Consider the following 19994-nt stretch of genomic DNA (forward strand, 5'->3'; position numbering starts at 1 on the left):
TACAGTCCCGGCGTATGGAATGTACTCACTGGTGTGGATACCGAGGGCAGCTGGAGTTTTTAGGACCACAGCCAGGTCTTTATCAAATAGCTGATGAAAATGAACTTCGAAATCCAATTAGCCCAAAACTTTTTGGCAGCCAAGACCCAAATAAATGACAGACTGCAGGCCCGCTGTGAGAATATAAACCAACATGAGTACACATGACAGAAAGACATGTAAAAAATGGGCGCTGAATTGTTATTTCTCTACAGGGCTACCTTTGAAGCACAGTTTAAATAAATAAGACCATTAAAGTAGCCAGTGCACTGGGTAGTGATGAATTTGAGAGCAAATAAAGGGCCCGACTTTATAATCAACAAGTTGGAGTTTCCAGTTCCTTTTTTCTGTCGGCCCCAGGCCAACAGGAAGTGGTGAGGGCGTGTGTGGACGGCAACCAGAGCCAATTAAAAAAAGGGAGTGCTGAACATGTTGTAGCTAACGAGCTCCTTTCCTTGACCTCATTCACCTTTTGACCCCACATTGCCCCTTCCTCTTCCCATGCAACCACAAGGTCTACAAACACATGCTTTGGTCTCGGAAACCTGACCAATATTCCCTTTTTGTCTCTCTGTAGGCTGATGTCGATGTTCCACAGAGGTAAAACACACTCACCACAAGTAAAACGAGTTGTCATTGTTAAATATTGGGTTAATTCTACCACCACTTGCAGTAACAGGGCCACAAAAGTTGTTACCAAGAACTTGGGACAATAAATAGCCTCCAAATTAATTGGGAGAATTTATGAAGCGATGGGATGCACCACGACCCAGCCAACATAATTAAGTGTGGTCAGAAGTAATAAGGCCTGGCTTTGGGCGTATCTGGAGCTTAAGTAAGGTGCTGTCAATAAAAAGTGAATAATTGAAGAAAAAGAACCACACACCTGAAGGGGAAAGTGGACCGAAATGCACCTAACTATACCCTCGTCCTAATCCAACCCTGATGAAACAACAAAAGATTGAGCCAGCGATCATCTCCCTCCGCCCGCTACAGAAGCGGTTCTGTCATTGGGGCTCTCCGAACATGGACCATATGTGATTTCAGTGCTGGCAATCAGACTCCATTATGAAGCAGGCAGCTGAATTCATCAGGAAAAAATTAGCCCGTCACTCGGCCGAGCGCTCCCATTGGCCGGTCACGCGGAGCGCTGCCTTTGAGGGCACCCCAGACATTCCTGTGGATAATCTTTTCCATTCCTCTGCTCGCTACAGCAAGAAGAGCCCAGAACGCAGCACAAGGACAGCATTGTGAGGCCCCTCCGCAGCCGTTTTTTTAAGTGCTCCCTCTTGCACACTTCATATGAGCGCTTTTCTTTTAAAAAAATATTAATAAAAAAACCAAGCACCTTTGAAACAAGGTTGGAACTGAAAGAGGATGCTGTGTTTCTCACGGTCCCTTTCCAGTAAGGGTATGTTTTGTAAAAAAAAATTTAAAAACATAAAACAAATGTAAACCACTGGAAGCCAAAGTGCTGCCACATCAGGGATTCAGATCTCCCCGGGTGACATTCGTTTTCCTGCTTCCTTTGCCAGCAAACCCATGCCATCTTCCTTGCTCTAATGTGTGATTTTAGTCACCACAGTACAAGCAACATGCTAAGACTGGAACACATCCTCTTCGCTTTGAAGACATTTACCGAAACACATTCCCTAATTAGAAACACAGCTATTACTACTTCTATAAAAGAGCGACTCCAGTTAGGCTAGCCACCACTCCAGACCACAGGGTTTCCACAGTAACCGTTTCACCGCGAACAAACTGCTGAGCACCATGCAGGGTTTAAAGACTGGTTCTCCACAATCTCGATTATGGGCTTTGGAAAAGACAATATGTAGACAAAAATGGTTTTCATAGGCAAATTCATTTTTCTCTGGAGCGTCTTAAGACCACCATGCCAGCTTGCGGAAATATTTAAAATTTTTTACAAATAGTGCTTCAGACTTCAGTGCGAATGGCTCCAAGCAACTAATCCAAAGAATCCTCTCTGTATACGATCTTTAAAAGCAGCCCTTTGTTGTGAGTGATGTGTGCAGAATGTCTGTAGTAGCTATTGAAAGATGCTTTCCATGCCTTTCAGGGTTGAGAGAGTATAAAACATGTATTCAATCAATCACATGGGTACATGAGGGAGAATAAAGCCTGAAACTTATGCGTCTGAGCAAACATTTAACCCTATGGGACTTTTGTAAAAATGGATTTAATAAAATACGCCAAGATGTGACTGTCGAAACCAATTATTCTTAAAAGCTTAAACAAAAAGATGAATCAAAACCGTTTTTCCATTTTAATAGCCTATAGATGAGGTCTCCCACAATGCACCTGACACATGTGTAGGGTCACTGCTATAAATATACAGCAATGGTTTTCATCTAGTGTTGAAAAAAGGTTTCATATAGGTTCTGATGGGGAAAATAGCTATGCTAAATGCAACTAATTAAATGCAAGGAACTATATGTGCATATGAAGAACAGCAAAACAAATAAGCTTATCAATTTTTTACATTTATGTTTAAACATGTTTAAATATAACATTTATTTATATTTAAACGATTTACGCATCATTTGTTTTTGATGATAAAAGTAATCTGTCAAATCAAACTACACTATTTTGCCACAAATTCATTTGTCAATTAGCTGAACTCAATCAAAATATATACAGGCTGCATGGCATGGCCTCATCTAAAATTGTAAAATATATTCAGTTCAGCGTTTTTTGTGAGGACATTTGCATTTGTATGATGAAAAATGCTAGCACTGTTTGGTCATTAGTTGATGCGCATTGTAAAATCTAGGAACAAAACCAGATGAGAACCACCATCCTACAGGATTCTGAACTGAATCAATTCATAAGTCTTGATTCATTAAGAAGAACCGGTTCATACGACTCATTTGGTCACATACACATTCAAGCCAAAAGTGATCCATTCACCACATACCATAGGGTCACAGCTGGAATGTGAAGTAATGCTGCCCCATAAGGGTCCCTCAGAGAAGACTGGCTGCTAACATGTCCATCAGCCCTTTAATCTAGCATAACAAACTGTAAATCACACACTGTAGGACCAAAACATAAGGAGGGGGCCAAACACGAATTCAGATTAGAGGGTGTATTTGTATAAGTATGCATGTGGTGCAAATTGTGTGTTGTTTCTTGCAAACGCAGACATACTACAAGACCAGACATATTTGGCATGAGTTATAGCCAAGCACAGTGGAAATCCATTTAGGGCTCTAAATATGACTTCAGCGCACTGATTTATGCATGTATCTTAAGTGTTCTTCAAAGTAAGAACCATGAGGTTTCATGGGAACAGTTGACAGACACAAAAAGGCAGGATTTTTTTTAATGGTGGAGCTACAGATCTGCAAAAAGTCAAGTTATTGCTGTAGGTTTATGCGCTGTGAAGAACATAAGAGATTGTGCAGTTCTGAATAGGCACAGGTTACCTGTAGAAAGCCTGCGTTGATGAAGAGCACACATTCCGCTGAAACATGTGCATGCTTCTGCTCGTCCTCTCTGAGGTGGCAGTGGTATCGAGCATTGGGGTTTCAGGAACCCTACGGGAAAAAACACATGAGAATGGATTTTTACTACAAGCATCATGATGATTCATAATGACAAAGCTAATTCATCAGCACAACTGTAATGTCAATTAGACATTGGGGAAAAACGTTGACTTACACACCTGTACCTATGATATAATACAGAAACATAAATTGAATACTTCTAACATTAATTATTAACTTTAATTTTGTGCAGATTAAAGTTATTTTTTAATGCGACATTAAGAAATATTTAAAATAAATAAATAACCAAGAATTGTCATTTTAGGGTAACATTTTGGCCACGCTGTCCTATCTAATGAAAAAGATGCACTTCTGATTGGCCACTTCAATTCCAGACTTGCAGACCTGTCAGAGTAGATGCATATTCGCCCTTTATATTTGAAATAGATTTTTTTAAGAATTAATATAATTTGACTCATCCTGCCTCACATATTGTCTCTCTATCTATCACAGTTAGTACCAGCCGACCCCTCACATTTCCAGTTTTGCCCTATTCTCTGACCCACAATCCCGGAGGCTGCGGGACATGCGGGCTAGAGCAAAAAAACGCTGGGGGGAGTTAAGAAAGGATCAGGGGTGAGATTGGAGGTGGATGACTCAGTATGGGCAAAAGGCCAAATGATGCCTGCTGGGGTCGGGGTACGAAGCCATGCTGTGCACCTCAGGGGTTTTAGGCATTTCCTCAAAACAGGACCTTTTCTCTGGTACAATGGGTTAACTGATATCATCACCCATGTGGCGAGAGATCACAGAATGGTACCCGCAAGGGCTTTGCTGTCAATCAATATTTAGAACGATCTTAAAGGGACAGGTTCACCCACAACTAAACGATACTCGATTTTTTTCTTTCTTCTGTGGAACACAAAAGTTCAATTTGAGGAATATGGTAAATTTCAACATAATGAAAAAACAAAAAACACTTTTAAAGTATACCAGTATGTATGATTTGTGTGTTGCATGCCTTCTAAATAAACAAAATCATTACTTTGAGATCTTTTCAACGAGTCGGGTAATCAAGTTTAGGGGTGGGCAATCTTTCGATTTTATATCGTGATCGATCTCAAAGACGTCTACAATCTACTTTTCAAGTGAACTGTAGAGATTGTCATCGTTTATGTCCAAATAATATTGTTAAAACTACAGCCATGACTATATTAGATGACTTTGGCTGGTCAAATTACCGTATTTTTCAGACTATAAGTCGCACCTGAGTATAAGTCGCATCAGTCCAAAAATATGTCATGATGAGGAAAAAAACATATATTAGTCACACTGGACTAGAAGTCGCATTTATTTAGAACCAAGAGAAAACATTAACGTCTCCAGCTGCGAGAGGGCTGTAGACGGTAATATTTTCTCTTGGTTCATTTCTCTTGGTTCATGTCAAATTAATTTTGATAAATAAGTTGCAACTGACTAAAAGTCGCAGGACCAGCCAAACTATGAAAAAAACCTGCGACTTATAGTCCGGAAAATACGGTATATCACGTGTCTCTATCATGCATCTTTCAAATATACACAATAATGTGTCAAAATGTCTGTCTTGGTGAATATTTACATAAAGACTATGTAAATTAGTTATGTTTTAAGTGAACAAACAATTGGGAAAGAAATCAGATGGGTGTCAGTATATGTATTTGTGGATTTGGTCTTAAAAGAGTCCGTAGCCTAATAAACCTAATCAAACAACAAAATACAAAGGAAACCACTAACTGCTCTTGAATGAATCACTTCATAACTTTAATAAGAAGCATAAAATATTTGATTCATACAGTGATGCATTGTTTTAAAGTTTAACTTAGGCTTTAATGTCCATTTTGGTTGTCTAATGCAATACTGTGTTTTCAAATGTTAAAATAGCTACTCTGGATTTTCTCAATAGTACATATCAAAATTGGGAAGATAGGGATTCAGATCATGCATCATTAGTTTGTGTGACAAGATGGTAATAGGACATTTTGCGAAAAAAAATTGCCCACCCCAATCCAGTTCGCAAAAATAGATCTAAAAGTTCCTGAATTAGACTGATTTGGTTCTCACTGACTCAACTGTCCAATTTCAGAAATGGTTTGGAGTTCATTAAAGGTGAAAAAATTACAGCATTTTAGGTGAACTAAGTACTTTTAAGGAGAATTACCTCTTTAAACCCTTAACGTTAATCAATATAATTTGAAATAATGTTTAAACCAATCATGAAACTGAGCGCAAAATAAAAGCACTCCATGCTAGCAGACAGACTGACATTTCATGATCTAACTTTTGCCATAGTCTACTTTCACGAGTCAATTGAGGATGCGTGATGACTCACAGAGCCAATGAGAGACAGGATGAGCGAGCTTGCGCTGAATGTGCACCGAATGATCTTAAAAAGCTTGTAGACCTTTCGGATCGGAGCGAACGTGAAGAGCGAAGGGCAGCCGCATCCCCATGCTCTGGTCCCTGCACAATAAAGCGCCTTTACTTCCACCATGAAAAACATGTCATTCCAGATGAGCTCAGGCAATGACATTTAAAACAGGCACAGGGATATTGAATTAGTTCCCCATGATAAGCTGGCTGGGATGCTGATGGTCTGGTCAAAGAGGGGGATGGGACAGGAAACAAATGGGCCGAGTGCCTGTTAGGCGCCTGATGCAGCGGTTTGATTAAAATGACAAAAACGTGGAAATGTCAGAGAAGGAACAAAGAACCTTAAAGATGATACCAAAGCTAGGCATGGTAATACAGACATCATTAGGAAAAAGAACTGTGGAAACAAGCAAACATAGGTTTGGAAGGACTACTTGGCCCAAAAAATTTGATTTGATTTGAATAAAATGATCATTATTTTATCGTATTACCTCACGTTGTTTCCTTTTTGTTGTTAATCGATTTTCTTTTTTCATTCAATTTCTAAAGCAAGTCTATAGTGTGTTTTTTGTTAGAACCACAATTTACAAATAAATTGAAAAAATAGACAACGACTTGTGTTCCATATTCCTAGGTCTTCTGAAGTCATATAATAGATAACGTTTCCCTTCAGTGAGCTGTTAACTTGTGAATCATTGCAACTGGATCATTGAGTCTGTGAGTTGAACTTGAGATCTGAATTTGTTCAATGTCATGAACGGATCATTATATTGAGCTAGTTATTTTCAATGAACTGATTGATCCGGTTCACAAACTGAACTAAATTTGTTGTCCATGACTAATCTGTTTCTTGAGTTCAGCTCACTGACTCGATTTGAAATGATTTTCATGTCAACCATTCACTGGAGGGAAAGATTATCAGCAGCTCAAATTTCCTCACACAAATCATATGAATAGTCTGAAAAAAATAAACGAATATCCCGGAGTAGTTCATTTGCTCAAACAGTACACTGACTGAACTGCTGTAAAGAGAGAACTGAAGATGAACAACGAGCCGCGCCAGATAACGAATGAATGATTGACTCGTTCACAAGTCAGGAACCGGTTGCATCAGGTTTCGGATTACCAGTAGTGATGGGAAGTTCGGTTCTTTTGTGCTTGACGTAATGACGTCATTTGCGATGAATGCACTTGATTCAAGTCTTCGGTTTACCCGCGCTCATAACATTAGCACAGAATCAGTTCAGAATCAATCACCAAAAAAAACGGTTCGGTTCAGACGCCCTGTGAGTCGGTCTGCTTCACGCTGAATCACACAACACATGTGCAGTATCATCAGCTCCTCGGTTCTCAAATCGGACGTGTCTGACAGAAATAGTTCTTGACTCGAGAACGAGTCAATATTTTGTTTGTTATCTGGCTCGGCTCTGTGTTCATCTTCAGTTCTCTCTCCACAGCAGTTCAGTCAGTGTACTGTTAGAGTAAATTAATTACTCCTGGATATTGGTTTGTTTTAACTCAGAGGGAGTGTTAGCCACATTAAAAAAAGTTAACAGCTTAAGTCATTTGTGGATTAATGCTTATTGGAGACGCGAACCGTTTCAAACGATTCAGTTCAATTTGGTGAACTGGTTCAATAAGCTCCGGTTACATCGAATGATTCGTTCGCGAACCGGATATCACTAAATGCAATGTTTTGAACGGTCTCACAACAGACCTGGAAGAGAAGACAATGCTGAATAAAGTCATAGTTTTTGCTATTTTTGGACCAAAATGTATTTTCGATGCTGCAAAAAATTCTAACTGGCCCTCTGATGTCACATGGACTACTTTGATGTTTTTCTTCCCTTTCTGGACATGGACAGTATACCATACACCAGGGGTGTCCAACCCTGCTCCTGGCGATTGACTGTCCTGCAAAGTTTGGCTCCAACTAGGCCTGGGCGAAAAATCGATTTAATGAATTAATTCAAATTTTTTGTTACAGGCGATTTAAAAAATAAGTAAATCGAGTTTTTGTGTAATGGCGCATTTTTGGCTCCCCGGAGCTTTCGTAGCGTTAGTTTCAAATCGCAGTATGGCAAGCGACAACAACAACAACATCATAGCACACACGAAACAGCAAGCGACAACATGGCTACCAGTGGGAGTTGGAAATTTGTTCCCAAGAAAGGAATAAAATCATCTGTTGTTTGGAACTGGTATGGGTTTGCTGCGGCCGACGTGGAGCAAGAGACCCCACGCTGCCTAAAGCCCATCGCAGTCAAAAGCAGCAGCACCAGCCGAATATGAAAATGGGGGTTACATTTGTCTTGCTTTTGGTCTTCGCGATAGGCCGATCGTTAATGCGCATCTCGTCAGTAAAGCCGGTTTTCTATTCAGTGGTAAATTCCCTCAGGTGCGTGATTTCACATCGAGCAGCTGTTACTACAAGGAGCCATAACTGAGAAGATGCGCAAATCCACTTCATTTTCAGGGTTTATTTGCCCATTTTCTCAGTTAACAAACGGCTCTGTGTAGTTACAGCTGCTCTATGTGAAATCACGCACCTGAGGGAATTTACCGCTGATTGGAACTGACGAGATGTGCATTAACAATCGGCCTATCGTGATCGGAGCAGCCCTACTTTTGATTAAATAAAAGCAAAATTTGCTTTAAGTTGTCTGCTGTTTGTACTTATTGCTTTCATTAAGTGGGGGGGGGGGGGGGGTCTGAAAAAAATCGGAAATCGAATTAAAAAAAAAAAAATCTGAGATTTTATTTTTAGGCCATATCGCCCAGCACTAGCTCCAACCCTAATCAAACACACCTGCCTTTAATTTTTAAGTGAGCCTGAAGACCTTAATTGGTTGCTTCAGGTGTGTCTGATTAGGATTGGAGCTACACTTTGCAGGACAGTCGATCGCCAGGAGCAGGGTTGGGCACCCCTGCCGTACACATTTTCAATGGAGGGACTGAGAGCTCTCGGACTAAATCTGAAATATCTTAAACTCATTAATTACATAATTTTGGTTTTTGGGTGAACTAATCCTTTAAGAAACTAGTACAATTACAATTCAGTTTTTGAACTACATAAGGGAGTTCATAATAATAGTTTTTTTTTTGGTGAACTATCTCTTTAAGAAAATGTTGTAAGCTTATTCATAAATGCAGCAGAAGTATGATAGATATAGTAAAAAGACACCCTCAAATATATTAAGTTCTCACACTTCCTCTTTCTAGGACACACTTCATCTAGAGTGTTAAACCTCAAACAATCCAGCTAGCATGAACCAAATTAAGTATGTAATACATGGCTGAAATAAATAGGCTGTAATCAGTGACGGTCATCAAAATTAATTTAGGCCATTGGGGGACACCTTTCCCAGTGGCGTATTCCTTGTTCCTTGGCTCGACTGGTCAGCGGGGCCCATTAGCTCTTGCCTAATACCCAGACGGAGTGAATAACCTTCATTTCAGCACAACAGAATCCGTATTGTGTAACCAGTGAAGGGCGGACAATGACACATCCCCACTTGCTCTGAGAGATGTCACTGAAAATTACGGCTTTAACACATGAGCTAAGGCTCCTAGTCAACATATTTTGCCAAATACGCTCGACCATTTACAGCTTTATAATGGATTCAATTAAATCATATTTCCCAAAATAAAACGCCACTCAGATTTTAATTTCTGAATTAGAAGCCACCGACAGACTAGATATTCTAGCAGTGTACCCTTTTTTTATGGGTTAGAGATGTGCGTAACCAACCCACTGTGTGAATGTGTGATTATACTGCATCTTAAAAAGTCTTGATGAATATTAAGATCAAGTATTCTTTCTTTTTAACAGCTCCTCTGGACTCAAGGTTTATGTCTTGGTGCAAACCCCTGATTAGTACATTTTAATGTCTCTCTTTTGAATCTGTATCCTGAATCAGTAGCCAATCTGCACTTTTAAAGTAAATATACAGTGCACTGACTCATTATGCTCCCATGAATATTGTGCTTATAAAAATAGACCCTATAATTTTTCACAACATGAAATATAATCCTGAATCAAGCTGTCATTTAAGTGCATGATATACAGTCCGTCACATCACAAAATAAATGTCAGCACATTGTACGGACTCCAGCTTGAGGAGGAGGAACATATATATTTTTTTTTTTTTTACTGTGTGAGAGTGAAATGAGAGACTGGCACAGCAATCAGCAGCCTGGGATGGATACAAAATATCTGCTTGATCAGAATCAAGTATTGATTAAAGAATGTTAAAGACATGAAGGTCATCTCAACCATGGCCATGGTGCTCATGAAGGACATGGGGATGACAAGGATCACAAGGCCACAGTGTGAAATGGGAACTGCAGCTCTTATTTGAAACCGTTTGAATACCAGTTTGTAGTTTTTAATATTGTAGAATTGGCTAGAATTACTACTCTGACTGACAAGGTTCAAAAGAGAAGCATCAAAAAAGTTATTAAAGTTAAAGTTTTTCAAGGCTGTACTATATTTTTCCTCAACCAATGGCAAATCAGCTTGGTGATGCAGAAATGATACACTTCACCTTTAATTTCAGTGGTTCAGCTTTGTTTAGAAGACTTGAGTTGGAAAAAAGGATTCGATCATAAAGATTCATTTAGATTGATTATCTGCAAAACTACGTCTTTGGCCATCTGATTACAGACTCAATTTTGTAAACACTCCGCAGGGTCCTTTATCCTGGGACCAATAAAGAGCCTTGAGAGCCCAGAGATGCATGGGCGTAGAGCATTCCTCACGTCCTTGAAAAGCCTATTGTGTTGTCTTCTCTGTATTAGCGGATAGTGACGTTAAGCAGATTGCCTCATCCTTGAATGTGGAAACATTCAGAGGAACACATTTTCAGTCTAATGCAGAGGATGGGGAGAATTTTTAAACAACTCTTTAACTGATAAACCAAATAAACACTTTCACTGTGGACACATGTGCCAAATGCGGTCTTATTAGGGGCCGTTCATATATCGCGCCTAAAAATGCTTGGAAAACGCTAGGCACACCATTTTTCCTTCTTTCCAAAGTGCTCGGGCAGTTGCGCCCCTGAGGGGTCTGCCTTTGCTAAGCAACCATGACATGCTCTCTCCATGAAGACGCGGAAATTTCAGCAAAGGATAAATGGATTTGCAGCTCTAAAAATCGCTTGCAGTAGCTTGCGGCATTCTGAAAAGTTGAAATGTTTTTAATTCGATGCGGTGAGGACGCGCCTGGAAAAAACGGGCACGTTGCGACCGTGTCGCTTCCATTATGAGGACGCATACCGCGCGCCTACATTGGAAATAACGAACTTGAGTGCGCAAAAGACGCGATATGTGAATGGCCCCTTAGCCATGTTTCCTTGTTCTCTCATGGCTCATGAGTGTATTCCACTGTGGTGTCCAAAAGCAAACTTCAGATGGTTGCTTTCCACTTACAGAAATAATCAGGCAGAGAAGCCCCTCATTAGGTTCAATTACTGTACTGACAGTTACACTACATCTGACGGATGCAACCTCCATGGCGCTTTAATCAAGGCCCATCAATGATGACAGACTGATTTCGTTGAGTCTCCTGGTAAAACCCCAAAAGCTACTCACACTGATGTCTCTGGGAATCAATGACGCATATGCATATTCATTATTTCATTGGAGAACGCATGTCTTGGAAGCTGATCAGCATGAAGGAAATGTCAAACCTTTGCTCAGCAAACTGTCTGTTTCGACTAGAACCCTTGTACCCGTGCACCTTTCCGTCAAGCCTTTGTTCTGTCGTCGCCCCCCAGAAACAACCCATGTGACGTTGCAGGCGTAACGCATTTTGACTTGACGTTTAGTCAGCGAAACTAGATTTCCATGAGGATTGAAAATGAGGACAATGTCCAGAGGTCAAGATAAAAGTGAGAGACATAAATCACAGGGAGGACTTGAAAAGCTTCACGTTTTACTTTAAGTTTTAACACATTCAGTCTTTTTCTCACCCTTTTCTCACAGTGAAAGTCCCCACAGGGGGCGTAACCCTACCTCGCTCTGAAATTCCAGCCTTAACAAGGCCACTGCTGAGACCACAGGTGTTCCAGCTTGAACAATCAAAGAAAAAAAGAAAAAAAGAAAAGACAGGACAGGACAGGTCACACGGACTGCATGCAGGTCTGCCTGCTGGCCCCACGCAGAGCACAGTGGTTTTAAGTGTCAAGTCAAAGGCCATTCACAGACCCCACTAAGCTGAGATCATCATGTGCTTGCTGTTTTAAACTTAATACCACATTCCCCCCTGCCAAACTAAGTGCCCATAAACCCAAAACCGCCCTGTACCAGCATTTTTAGACTGCTTACTAAGCCACTTCCCTCTCTGTGTATCACAATAAAATATATTAAGCAGAATGCAGATTTGACATGGGATCGATAACAATGGTCCTCTAACTAATTAAGTTACCTATAATAAATACCTAGTTTTGCATCTCTATTCAAACCCTATCCAGCTTTATGTCCACAACCTGGCAACACAAGCCTTCAAAAAGGGGCTTAACACTAGTGGATGTCTTCAGTTGGCTGAAATGATGTTTTCTCAAGTTGACAGTGTTTGAGTGTGGTTCTGTGTTGGTGTGAAAGGTTTGTGACACTAACAGTTTTTACCACAGACGTTCCTCTCGGTCTCACGTTGAATGTTCATTCTGAACATGGCATGGACTTAGCAGACACCTCAGACACCCTCAAGACCACAGTCACACATACTGCTCCTGCCTGCTGCTTATCATGGTGTTATCTCGCTGTATATTTGGTTTCAGTATGTTTGTATTTCAATACTTTTTTTACACATTTTTTTATTTTTGCACTGATACTTTAAATAGAGAACTAAATGGTGCATTATAAAATGATTATGATATGGCAAATCATAATATTTTAAATAAGCCAAATTAAGTCATTAAGGTGGGGTGGAGGGACAGCATTTGTGAAAGAAAGACAAAGAGCAAAAACAAAAGAGAGACAGAGAGAGACCGAAAGAGAGAGGAGGGGCCAGGAAGGAAAGAGGAGGCAGTGGTAACGAGGTTAAGGGGCAAAAGTTAAAGATGGCTTCTGTACGTCATGGTCAGGCCTGCTGCAGGGCACGCGCTGGCAACAAGGGCTTCACTTTCTGCCTGATGTTTCACAAGGTTCCTTGGGCAAACAGCAAAATCAAATTTGGGTGATAGGACTCTAAAAAGAGAGCTTTCATTGATGAGAGCTGAGACAAGGAAGCGTTTAAAATCCTGCGGCCTGGCTCACATCTGTACCGTTAGGGAACACATGACCGGAGTCTGATCTGGAGAGAAGAGCGAGAGACGTGCTCATAAAAGTGGATTTGTTTTGATATTTACATCAAGTCGAAACTGACCCTAATTTGATTCCAAAAGAATGGCGATGAAAAACAGCAAGTGAGCTGAGGTTACAGAAGATGACCTGTGCTCCAGAAGTACATCCTGTTACACATCTAAATGGGCTAAGCTTGCTGCATGCTGCATCATTCGACAGAACATTAACCCTAGCAATATATATCCGGTATTCTGCTTGGTTAAACAAATAACCTAGTAAACATAAACTTTGACTGGAAAAGTGCAACTTGTGCAAGTACTGGTCAAAAGTTTGGGGTCAGTAGATTTTTTTTTTTTTTTAATTGAGCAAGAAAGCATTAAATTGTTCGAAAGTGACATTAAAGTCATTAATAATGGTACAATTTTTTTTAATAATGGTCAAAGTTTCCACAAAATTTCTGTGTTAAAATGTTTCTTGAGCCCAAAAAAGCAAATTAGAATGAATTCCGAAGGATCATGTGACACTGAATTAATGAATGCTGAAAACACAACATTTTAATATTTGAAATAAGAAAATTATTTTAAATTGTTTTAATATTTCCCTATTGCTGTACTTTACTTTTGTTCAAATAAATGCAGCCTTGGTGAGCATAACGGACTACTTTCAAAAACATTTAAACTTACCAACCCAAACTTTTGAACAGCAGAAGTCAAAATTGTTGAGTGATACTCTTGTGTTATTACGAGTCTTTAAAAATCCCTCAAACTGATAAAAACCAGTATCAAACAGAAAATATCAGTAGGTTCTCCACAGAGTCACCCAAAAACACTAAACTTGGGCTTGATGGCTTAAGTCTGAATTTCAACTAAACAACACATCGTTCTATTTTCTAGGCCTGGATTCCTGTCATTAACACTTAGCTGGCTGTGAAGGGATTTCAAAATCAACATTTCAACAAAGTTCATGCAAGCATGAAATACACATGCTGCATGCATAAAAAGAGTGTGGCCAGTGTAGTCTGTTTCACAAACAAATGACTCTATAAGTGGGTTCTTTTAATGAAGCTTTCAAAAACCACACTTCAAGTACTTCTTAGAAGTTCTTTTGTATGCTTTTTAGCACTTTTTGGAACTTCAACATTTTGGCTTCTATTCCCTTACATTATATGGAATGACAGAGGTGTGATATTTTTCTAAAAATGTTCAAGTCTGATATTTATACTTTTGCATATCAACTAGATCTTCTTTTCCCAAGCAGTCAAAAACAAACGTTCAAAATACTCAAGTGCTTAAATCTCAGTATATCAACAGGACACCTGTGTCCACATCTCTCATATGATGGCAAAAAACACAATAATGCAAAGGTAAAGAAATCGGAGCGTTTGCACTGCATGTATGTTGAATGCATTGAGTAACTGCTCTCACAATGAGAGTAAAACTCACCCTACAGGTCAAGTGGTGCGGCATGAGGCAAGATTACGATCCAGACGAGGATTGCAAACAGTTTGTGAAGCAAACACTCCAGCCTTTGAGCATGTGCTTTGAAATGACAGATGAAGAGAGAACCTCATGTAGAATCACTTCCTGCAGAGAGTGGACATGAATGTGTGTATTTCATACCATCTTACCTGTAAGATGACTCGCTTCGGAATCAATGAAGACTTTCAAGGATTATTAGAGGTATATTAAAATTAGTTATAAAAAATTAGTTTTTTTTAGATAAAAGACCAACTAGATGTGCACGTTTGTGTGGAAAAAAACGGACACAAGCTTGGACCTTACATGAATCTGAAAAAATTAACATTAGATTGTGATATAAAAGTTGTGTTTACCAAACCACACAAGTTGCCATCACAAAAATATAATTTTTTTATATAGAACTACTACAATATACACTTATAAAACTACAAAAATTACAATGATAAAAAGTAAAAATAAAATGCAGAAATTAAAAAATAAGACAAACTATTATGTAATACTATAAACACACACTATATAAAATATATAGCTATTGTATTTTTATTAATAAAAATTAGGGGAATTAGGTGCAACAAACTAGGGGAATTAAAGGCAACTTCCCATAGATAATTTTAGCTGTTACACTGTCATCACAGTAAACGCTCTAAAAACAATTGTGTCTGTAAATGCATTTGTTTAAAATATGAATGAACCATAAAATGCTCCTGATCTTTGTGGGGTGGACATGACTCTTAGCAGTCTAATTATACAGTACTGGTTAAACAAGCTAGTCGTTCAGACCGCTCACCAAATTATTATGTAATTTTGCACTTCCCTAGGAGATACTTACATTTTTGCTTTTTGTGGAGATTACATAAAAAGCAAAGGAAAGAGCAGAGTGAAAGGTGAATTGAAGGAGAATGGAATGGAATTCTGAGAGAGGGAGAGAAGGGAAAGTAGGTCAAGTCACATGACTGAGCGATCAACTGTAGGCAGGATTACATTTCTACAGCATGTGCCCATTTACAAAACAAATGTTGAATGCGCCTTATCTGTGTTTTGTGAAGGGCTGAGCCCACCAATGAGGGGAGCGGGCGGCTCCAGATCAGCGAGGTGCAAGAGATGGGCTGTGTACTGTGAATTCAACAACCGGGCCAGAAACAGTGGCATCCACTCAAACAGAAGACATAAATCGATGACAGGAAAACATTGTCAAAACTGAATGGCACAATTTTGCTTTAAACTTTTCCAATTATATACGTCACCTGCCTTTTTCACACTGGATTTAGCTTTGGGGTTATTTCGGGGTCTGTATAAATAAATACACACATTCAAAGCTATAATTTTCCTGGTTAAAGGGAATGCTTTGAAGCATGCAGAGTTATTCTATGCATTGACGTCATTTTAAATGAAACAAGAAGAAAGCAGCCCCACCCCTTTTGTAAATAACCAATAGCGTTCGTTTATACCACATCTTGGCCCAACCGTTCAGAGCCGTTGAGCTCTGTAAAGCTGCATTTGACAGGGTATGACAGCCACATTCACATCCATATTGCTATAAAAATAGCATTCTGTGTAGAATTAAAATAAGTCCAATACATTTCGTGGTCTGCGCAGATGCGCGCATGTAATATGCTCCATGCTATCGTGCCTCTGGACCGGAGCAGAGTGTGTGCTGTAGTTAGCATGACACAGTACGAAACCAGACTTCTTTTTCCTCAATGGAAAGCATATTTACACAGTTAATGTGCCATTAACTGTACTGAAAATACTAATTCTGTAAAAAAAAGTGATCTATTACAGCACCGGCTTCAGCATGTAGGGGGTGGGCGCTTCGGATTCTAGAGAGCATTTGATTGGACAGAAGAGTTGATCAGAAGATGAAGTGCGATGTGATGTCATGAAAATCCATAATCCACTAAATTTTTAGTTTTATGTTTTAAATGCATATATCTTCTAAATGCAAATGTTGTCATTGTTTTGGAACACACCAACTTATTCATAACCTTAAGGCTAACAAATTAATACTAAATGCTAAAAAACTTAAATTTTGATTTCACGGGGACTTTAAAGCTTAAGTGTGAAACTTTTCACCACTAGCTTCATGGAATTAGGGGTGAAAACTCAGGCTGATGATAGTTATCATTACATGGTTCTCCTCTGCAGAGCTCAGCTATAGTAAGCCTTTCCTGTTTCAGTCCATTTTTGTTTTTAAAGAAGACAAGTGGACATCTTTTAGCAATGAGAACTTGGAATGACACAGATTTTCTCTGTCCAAACCCTAAATTCAGTCACTAAGCTTGCACAGACTGACTGGCGGTGCTCTAAAGCCACCTCTGGACGCTTGAAATGTAGGTAGATTCATAGCCTTATAGTACATCCGGCACATTTAAATGATCTCTTTCTCTTCCAAACTGTGTTTCTTGTGTGGTTGAAAGGTGCTAGCAGAGCCATTGCTCAGGATAGACGCAAACTGATGATATTCACAGCTCTAAACTTCTCGGTTTGCTCGTGTAGCCCATGTTATCTTAATAGGCAATGACAGACTGTGTAGTTACGATGCATTGGGAACACCCCTTGGGTGTGCCGATTGTCTGAAGCCCGTATGGAATCACATCAATTGATTGGCTGATGGCGCGAGTGCCACCTTGACATTACTATGTTACCCACTCTAATACTAGGGAGCGCGCCATCCACTCCTGCCGGCAGCATGAGGAGCTTGGCAGTGAACACAGTGTCTCCATCCCTATTCAGAGAACATGGGTTACGCGAGTAACCTGAGATGTTCTCTTTCTTGGGTTCACTCAATGCTGCTGAGCTATGATGCAATGCTATACCACACCTGATAAGCTAAGCACTGCCATATCATTAGCTCTGTACTTGTACTCTGCATAATGACAATAAAGTTTGATCTAATCTAATCTAATCTAATCTAGCCCAGTGCAAAATAGAACAGGCTAACCTAAAATGGCTGGTTGAAGCAGAAAGAATCAGGACCAGGAGCTGCATCTAAATCCAAGCTACTGTATAAAACCTGAAAAAAGCACCATTGGCTAGAGAAGTCCACATTGAGCTTCAAAGTTCAAACAGGGCAGAGCAGGAGAAGCCTCTCGTCTTCAACAAAAGCAAAAGGAGGTGGACAGAGGGAGTGAAGCATCACCACCTGGGAGCGAAATGATGTGGACAAGACCTTGGGGTCTGGGCCATAGGAATACCTTAATAAGACCCAGATCAAACTCTATGCATGACTTGTAAACAGAGAGATCTTGCAAATCCCCTATGCATTTGATAGAAGCTAATGTCAACAGGAGCGTCACATTAAGGGTCAGAATCTATTCAGGAGCGGACTCCAAATGCTCAAATGACTCCAAAAAGCTCTCCAGGATGACAGAGAAGTCCCAGAAAGGCACAATGACAGAGTGCACCAGTCTTAAATGCAAAACACCACAATGCCTTGATTGGTTCATCGAGGCATATTCTTCAAGGCAAAACAAACCTTGATTGGTTCATGTTGCAAACACAGCCAGTGAGCTTGCATTCAATAAAGCATTTTGCAGTGTGCTTTCAGAGTTCCTCTGAAATCCTCCACCTTCCCCAGCTCCACCTGTAAAGACCTGCTATTGGTTATCATATATGCTATTTGTACAGCAGCAGTTTGTTTTAAATACAACACTGTATCAGCGAACGTACTGGAAGTAACAAGTTACTGTACTTGCTTTGCAGCAGTAGCAGCAATAATCTATGACAACAACAAAAACCAACAGCAGCAGCAATTCAGCAACGTAGCAGATTTATTCTGCCAATACCAAATACATTAACATTGCCCTGTCTATTACCATGCTAAAATCTGCCAGTTTTCATGATAGAAATGTATTAAAATTTAAATATTGAAGTTTAAACATCATGGTACTTTATTTTAATCACTTTAAAGTACTGCTGTAAAGAAAATAGTGTAGAATAAACGGAGCAATTCCAATAGGGTCCTCGCACTGCAGTGCTTGGGCCCTAATAAATAATAAAAAATAAAAAAAAGATTAATCTCAAAATTAACATACATACACACTAATGAAATAATCTAAAATAACTTAAAAAATATATATTATTTTTTTTTTTTTCAAATTAATATAAATGAATAAAAAGTACTGGTCTAAGATGATCCACAAAATAAACAAAATACATGTTCATGCTTTAGCCATAATCGAGACAAGGTGACAGTATGTGTTGGGAGAAAAAATGAAAAAACTGCAGCTGTGTCTAGAGAAGTGTAGTTAATGCAAGGTGACATCTTACGAGAAGCAAATGTCATGGGTTTAAGCTGACAACACGCAGAAAAAGAATGTGTGAGACTGCCAATCAAACACACAACACTGATTCATCCAATAATTCATTTGGTAGCAGCCTCGAAACTCCTCCTCTGACTGGTGATTTATGAATGTAGTTAAGGCGATTGGTTTGACTGAAAAACCTACTTTTCGAAAAAAAGAAAAAAAAAACACCTTCAAGAACACAAATATGAATACAACACATTTGGCCCATTCATTATACATTGATGATGCATGAAAACACAGCTCGAGAACAACTCACTTTGCTCAAAACTTCTCCAGTGGCAGGTGGGGAAGCATGTGTTTGGTTCAGTACAGAGCATCATTATTGATATGCACCATGCCCGTTATTTTCTAAAAACAATGATAGAAAAATCTTGATTTGTGCTGCGTTGGAGGTGGTCGGGTGTGTGCAGTGAGGACTGGGAATTAAATAATGTAGAGCGGCAACACACACACACACACACACACACACACATTTGTGCACATTCGATGATGATGTGCATCAGCCTCTCCCTGCTGTTCCCGATGCAGTCAGGCAAAAAGATCTAGGCCATCTGCACAGCAACACAGAGAAAATAGCTCCACGCGCAGACAGAGGGGGACACGATTAACCAACTGGCTGCATTTTTCCCATCTCTCTGAGAAGAGACCGAGTGAAAGACACATAGAGAGCGCTAAAATTGAAATGGGCTTTTAGAAATAAAAACAGACCTCTTTAGACGTCCGTCTAAGCAGGCACTGGAGAGAGTGACAGTGCAAGAAATCGGAATGGCAGAAGAAAAGTTCCCACCTAATGAGGTATGACAGACCTGAGTCGGAAAGGTAAAGGAAAATATATAACTATTTATTTGATAAAATTATTTGATAATTTTTCCCTATTAATATGTTAAGGCCCCATGACAGATTTTACAGACAAGGATTTAAACAAATACTTTACTCACAATTTCTACCCGATTAATTATTTCACAAAA

The 19994-nt window shown here is 39.5% G+C and overlaps 1 protein-coding gene across 4 annotated transcripts in view; it reads right to left on the reverse strand.

The window, feature by feature from the left end:
- LOC113064320 (retinoic acid receptor RXR-alpha-A-like) overlaps window positions 1–19994 on the reverse strand; it is a 130115-nt gene that overhangs the window by 63346 nt on the left and 46775 nt on the right. For 3 of the 4 annotated variants that reach the window (XM_026235048.1, XM_026235051.1, XM_026235050.1), the window contains exon 2: window positions 3489–3599. In XM_026235048.1, the coding sequence (XP_026090833.1) occupies window positions 3489–3599 (111 nt within the window). Of the gene's footprint in view, window positions 1–3488; window positions 3600–14683; window positions 14809–19994 lie in introns of those variants that run through there. The other variant, XM_026235052.1, reaches the window with a different exon arrangement.

Source organism: Carassius auratus, chromosome 46 (genome assembly GCF_003368295.1).
Source record: "Carassius auratus strain Wakin chromosome 46, ASM336829v1, whole genome shotgun sequence".
In the NCBI taxonomy this organism is placed as follows: domain Eukaryota; kingdom Metazoa; phylum Chordata; class Actinopteri; order Cypriniformes; family Cyprinidae; genus Carassius; species Carassius auratus.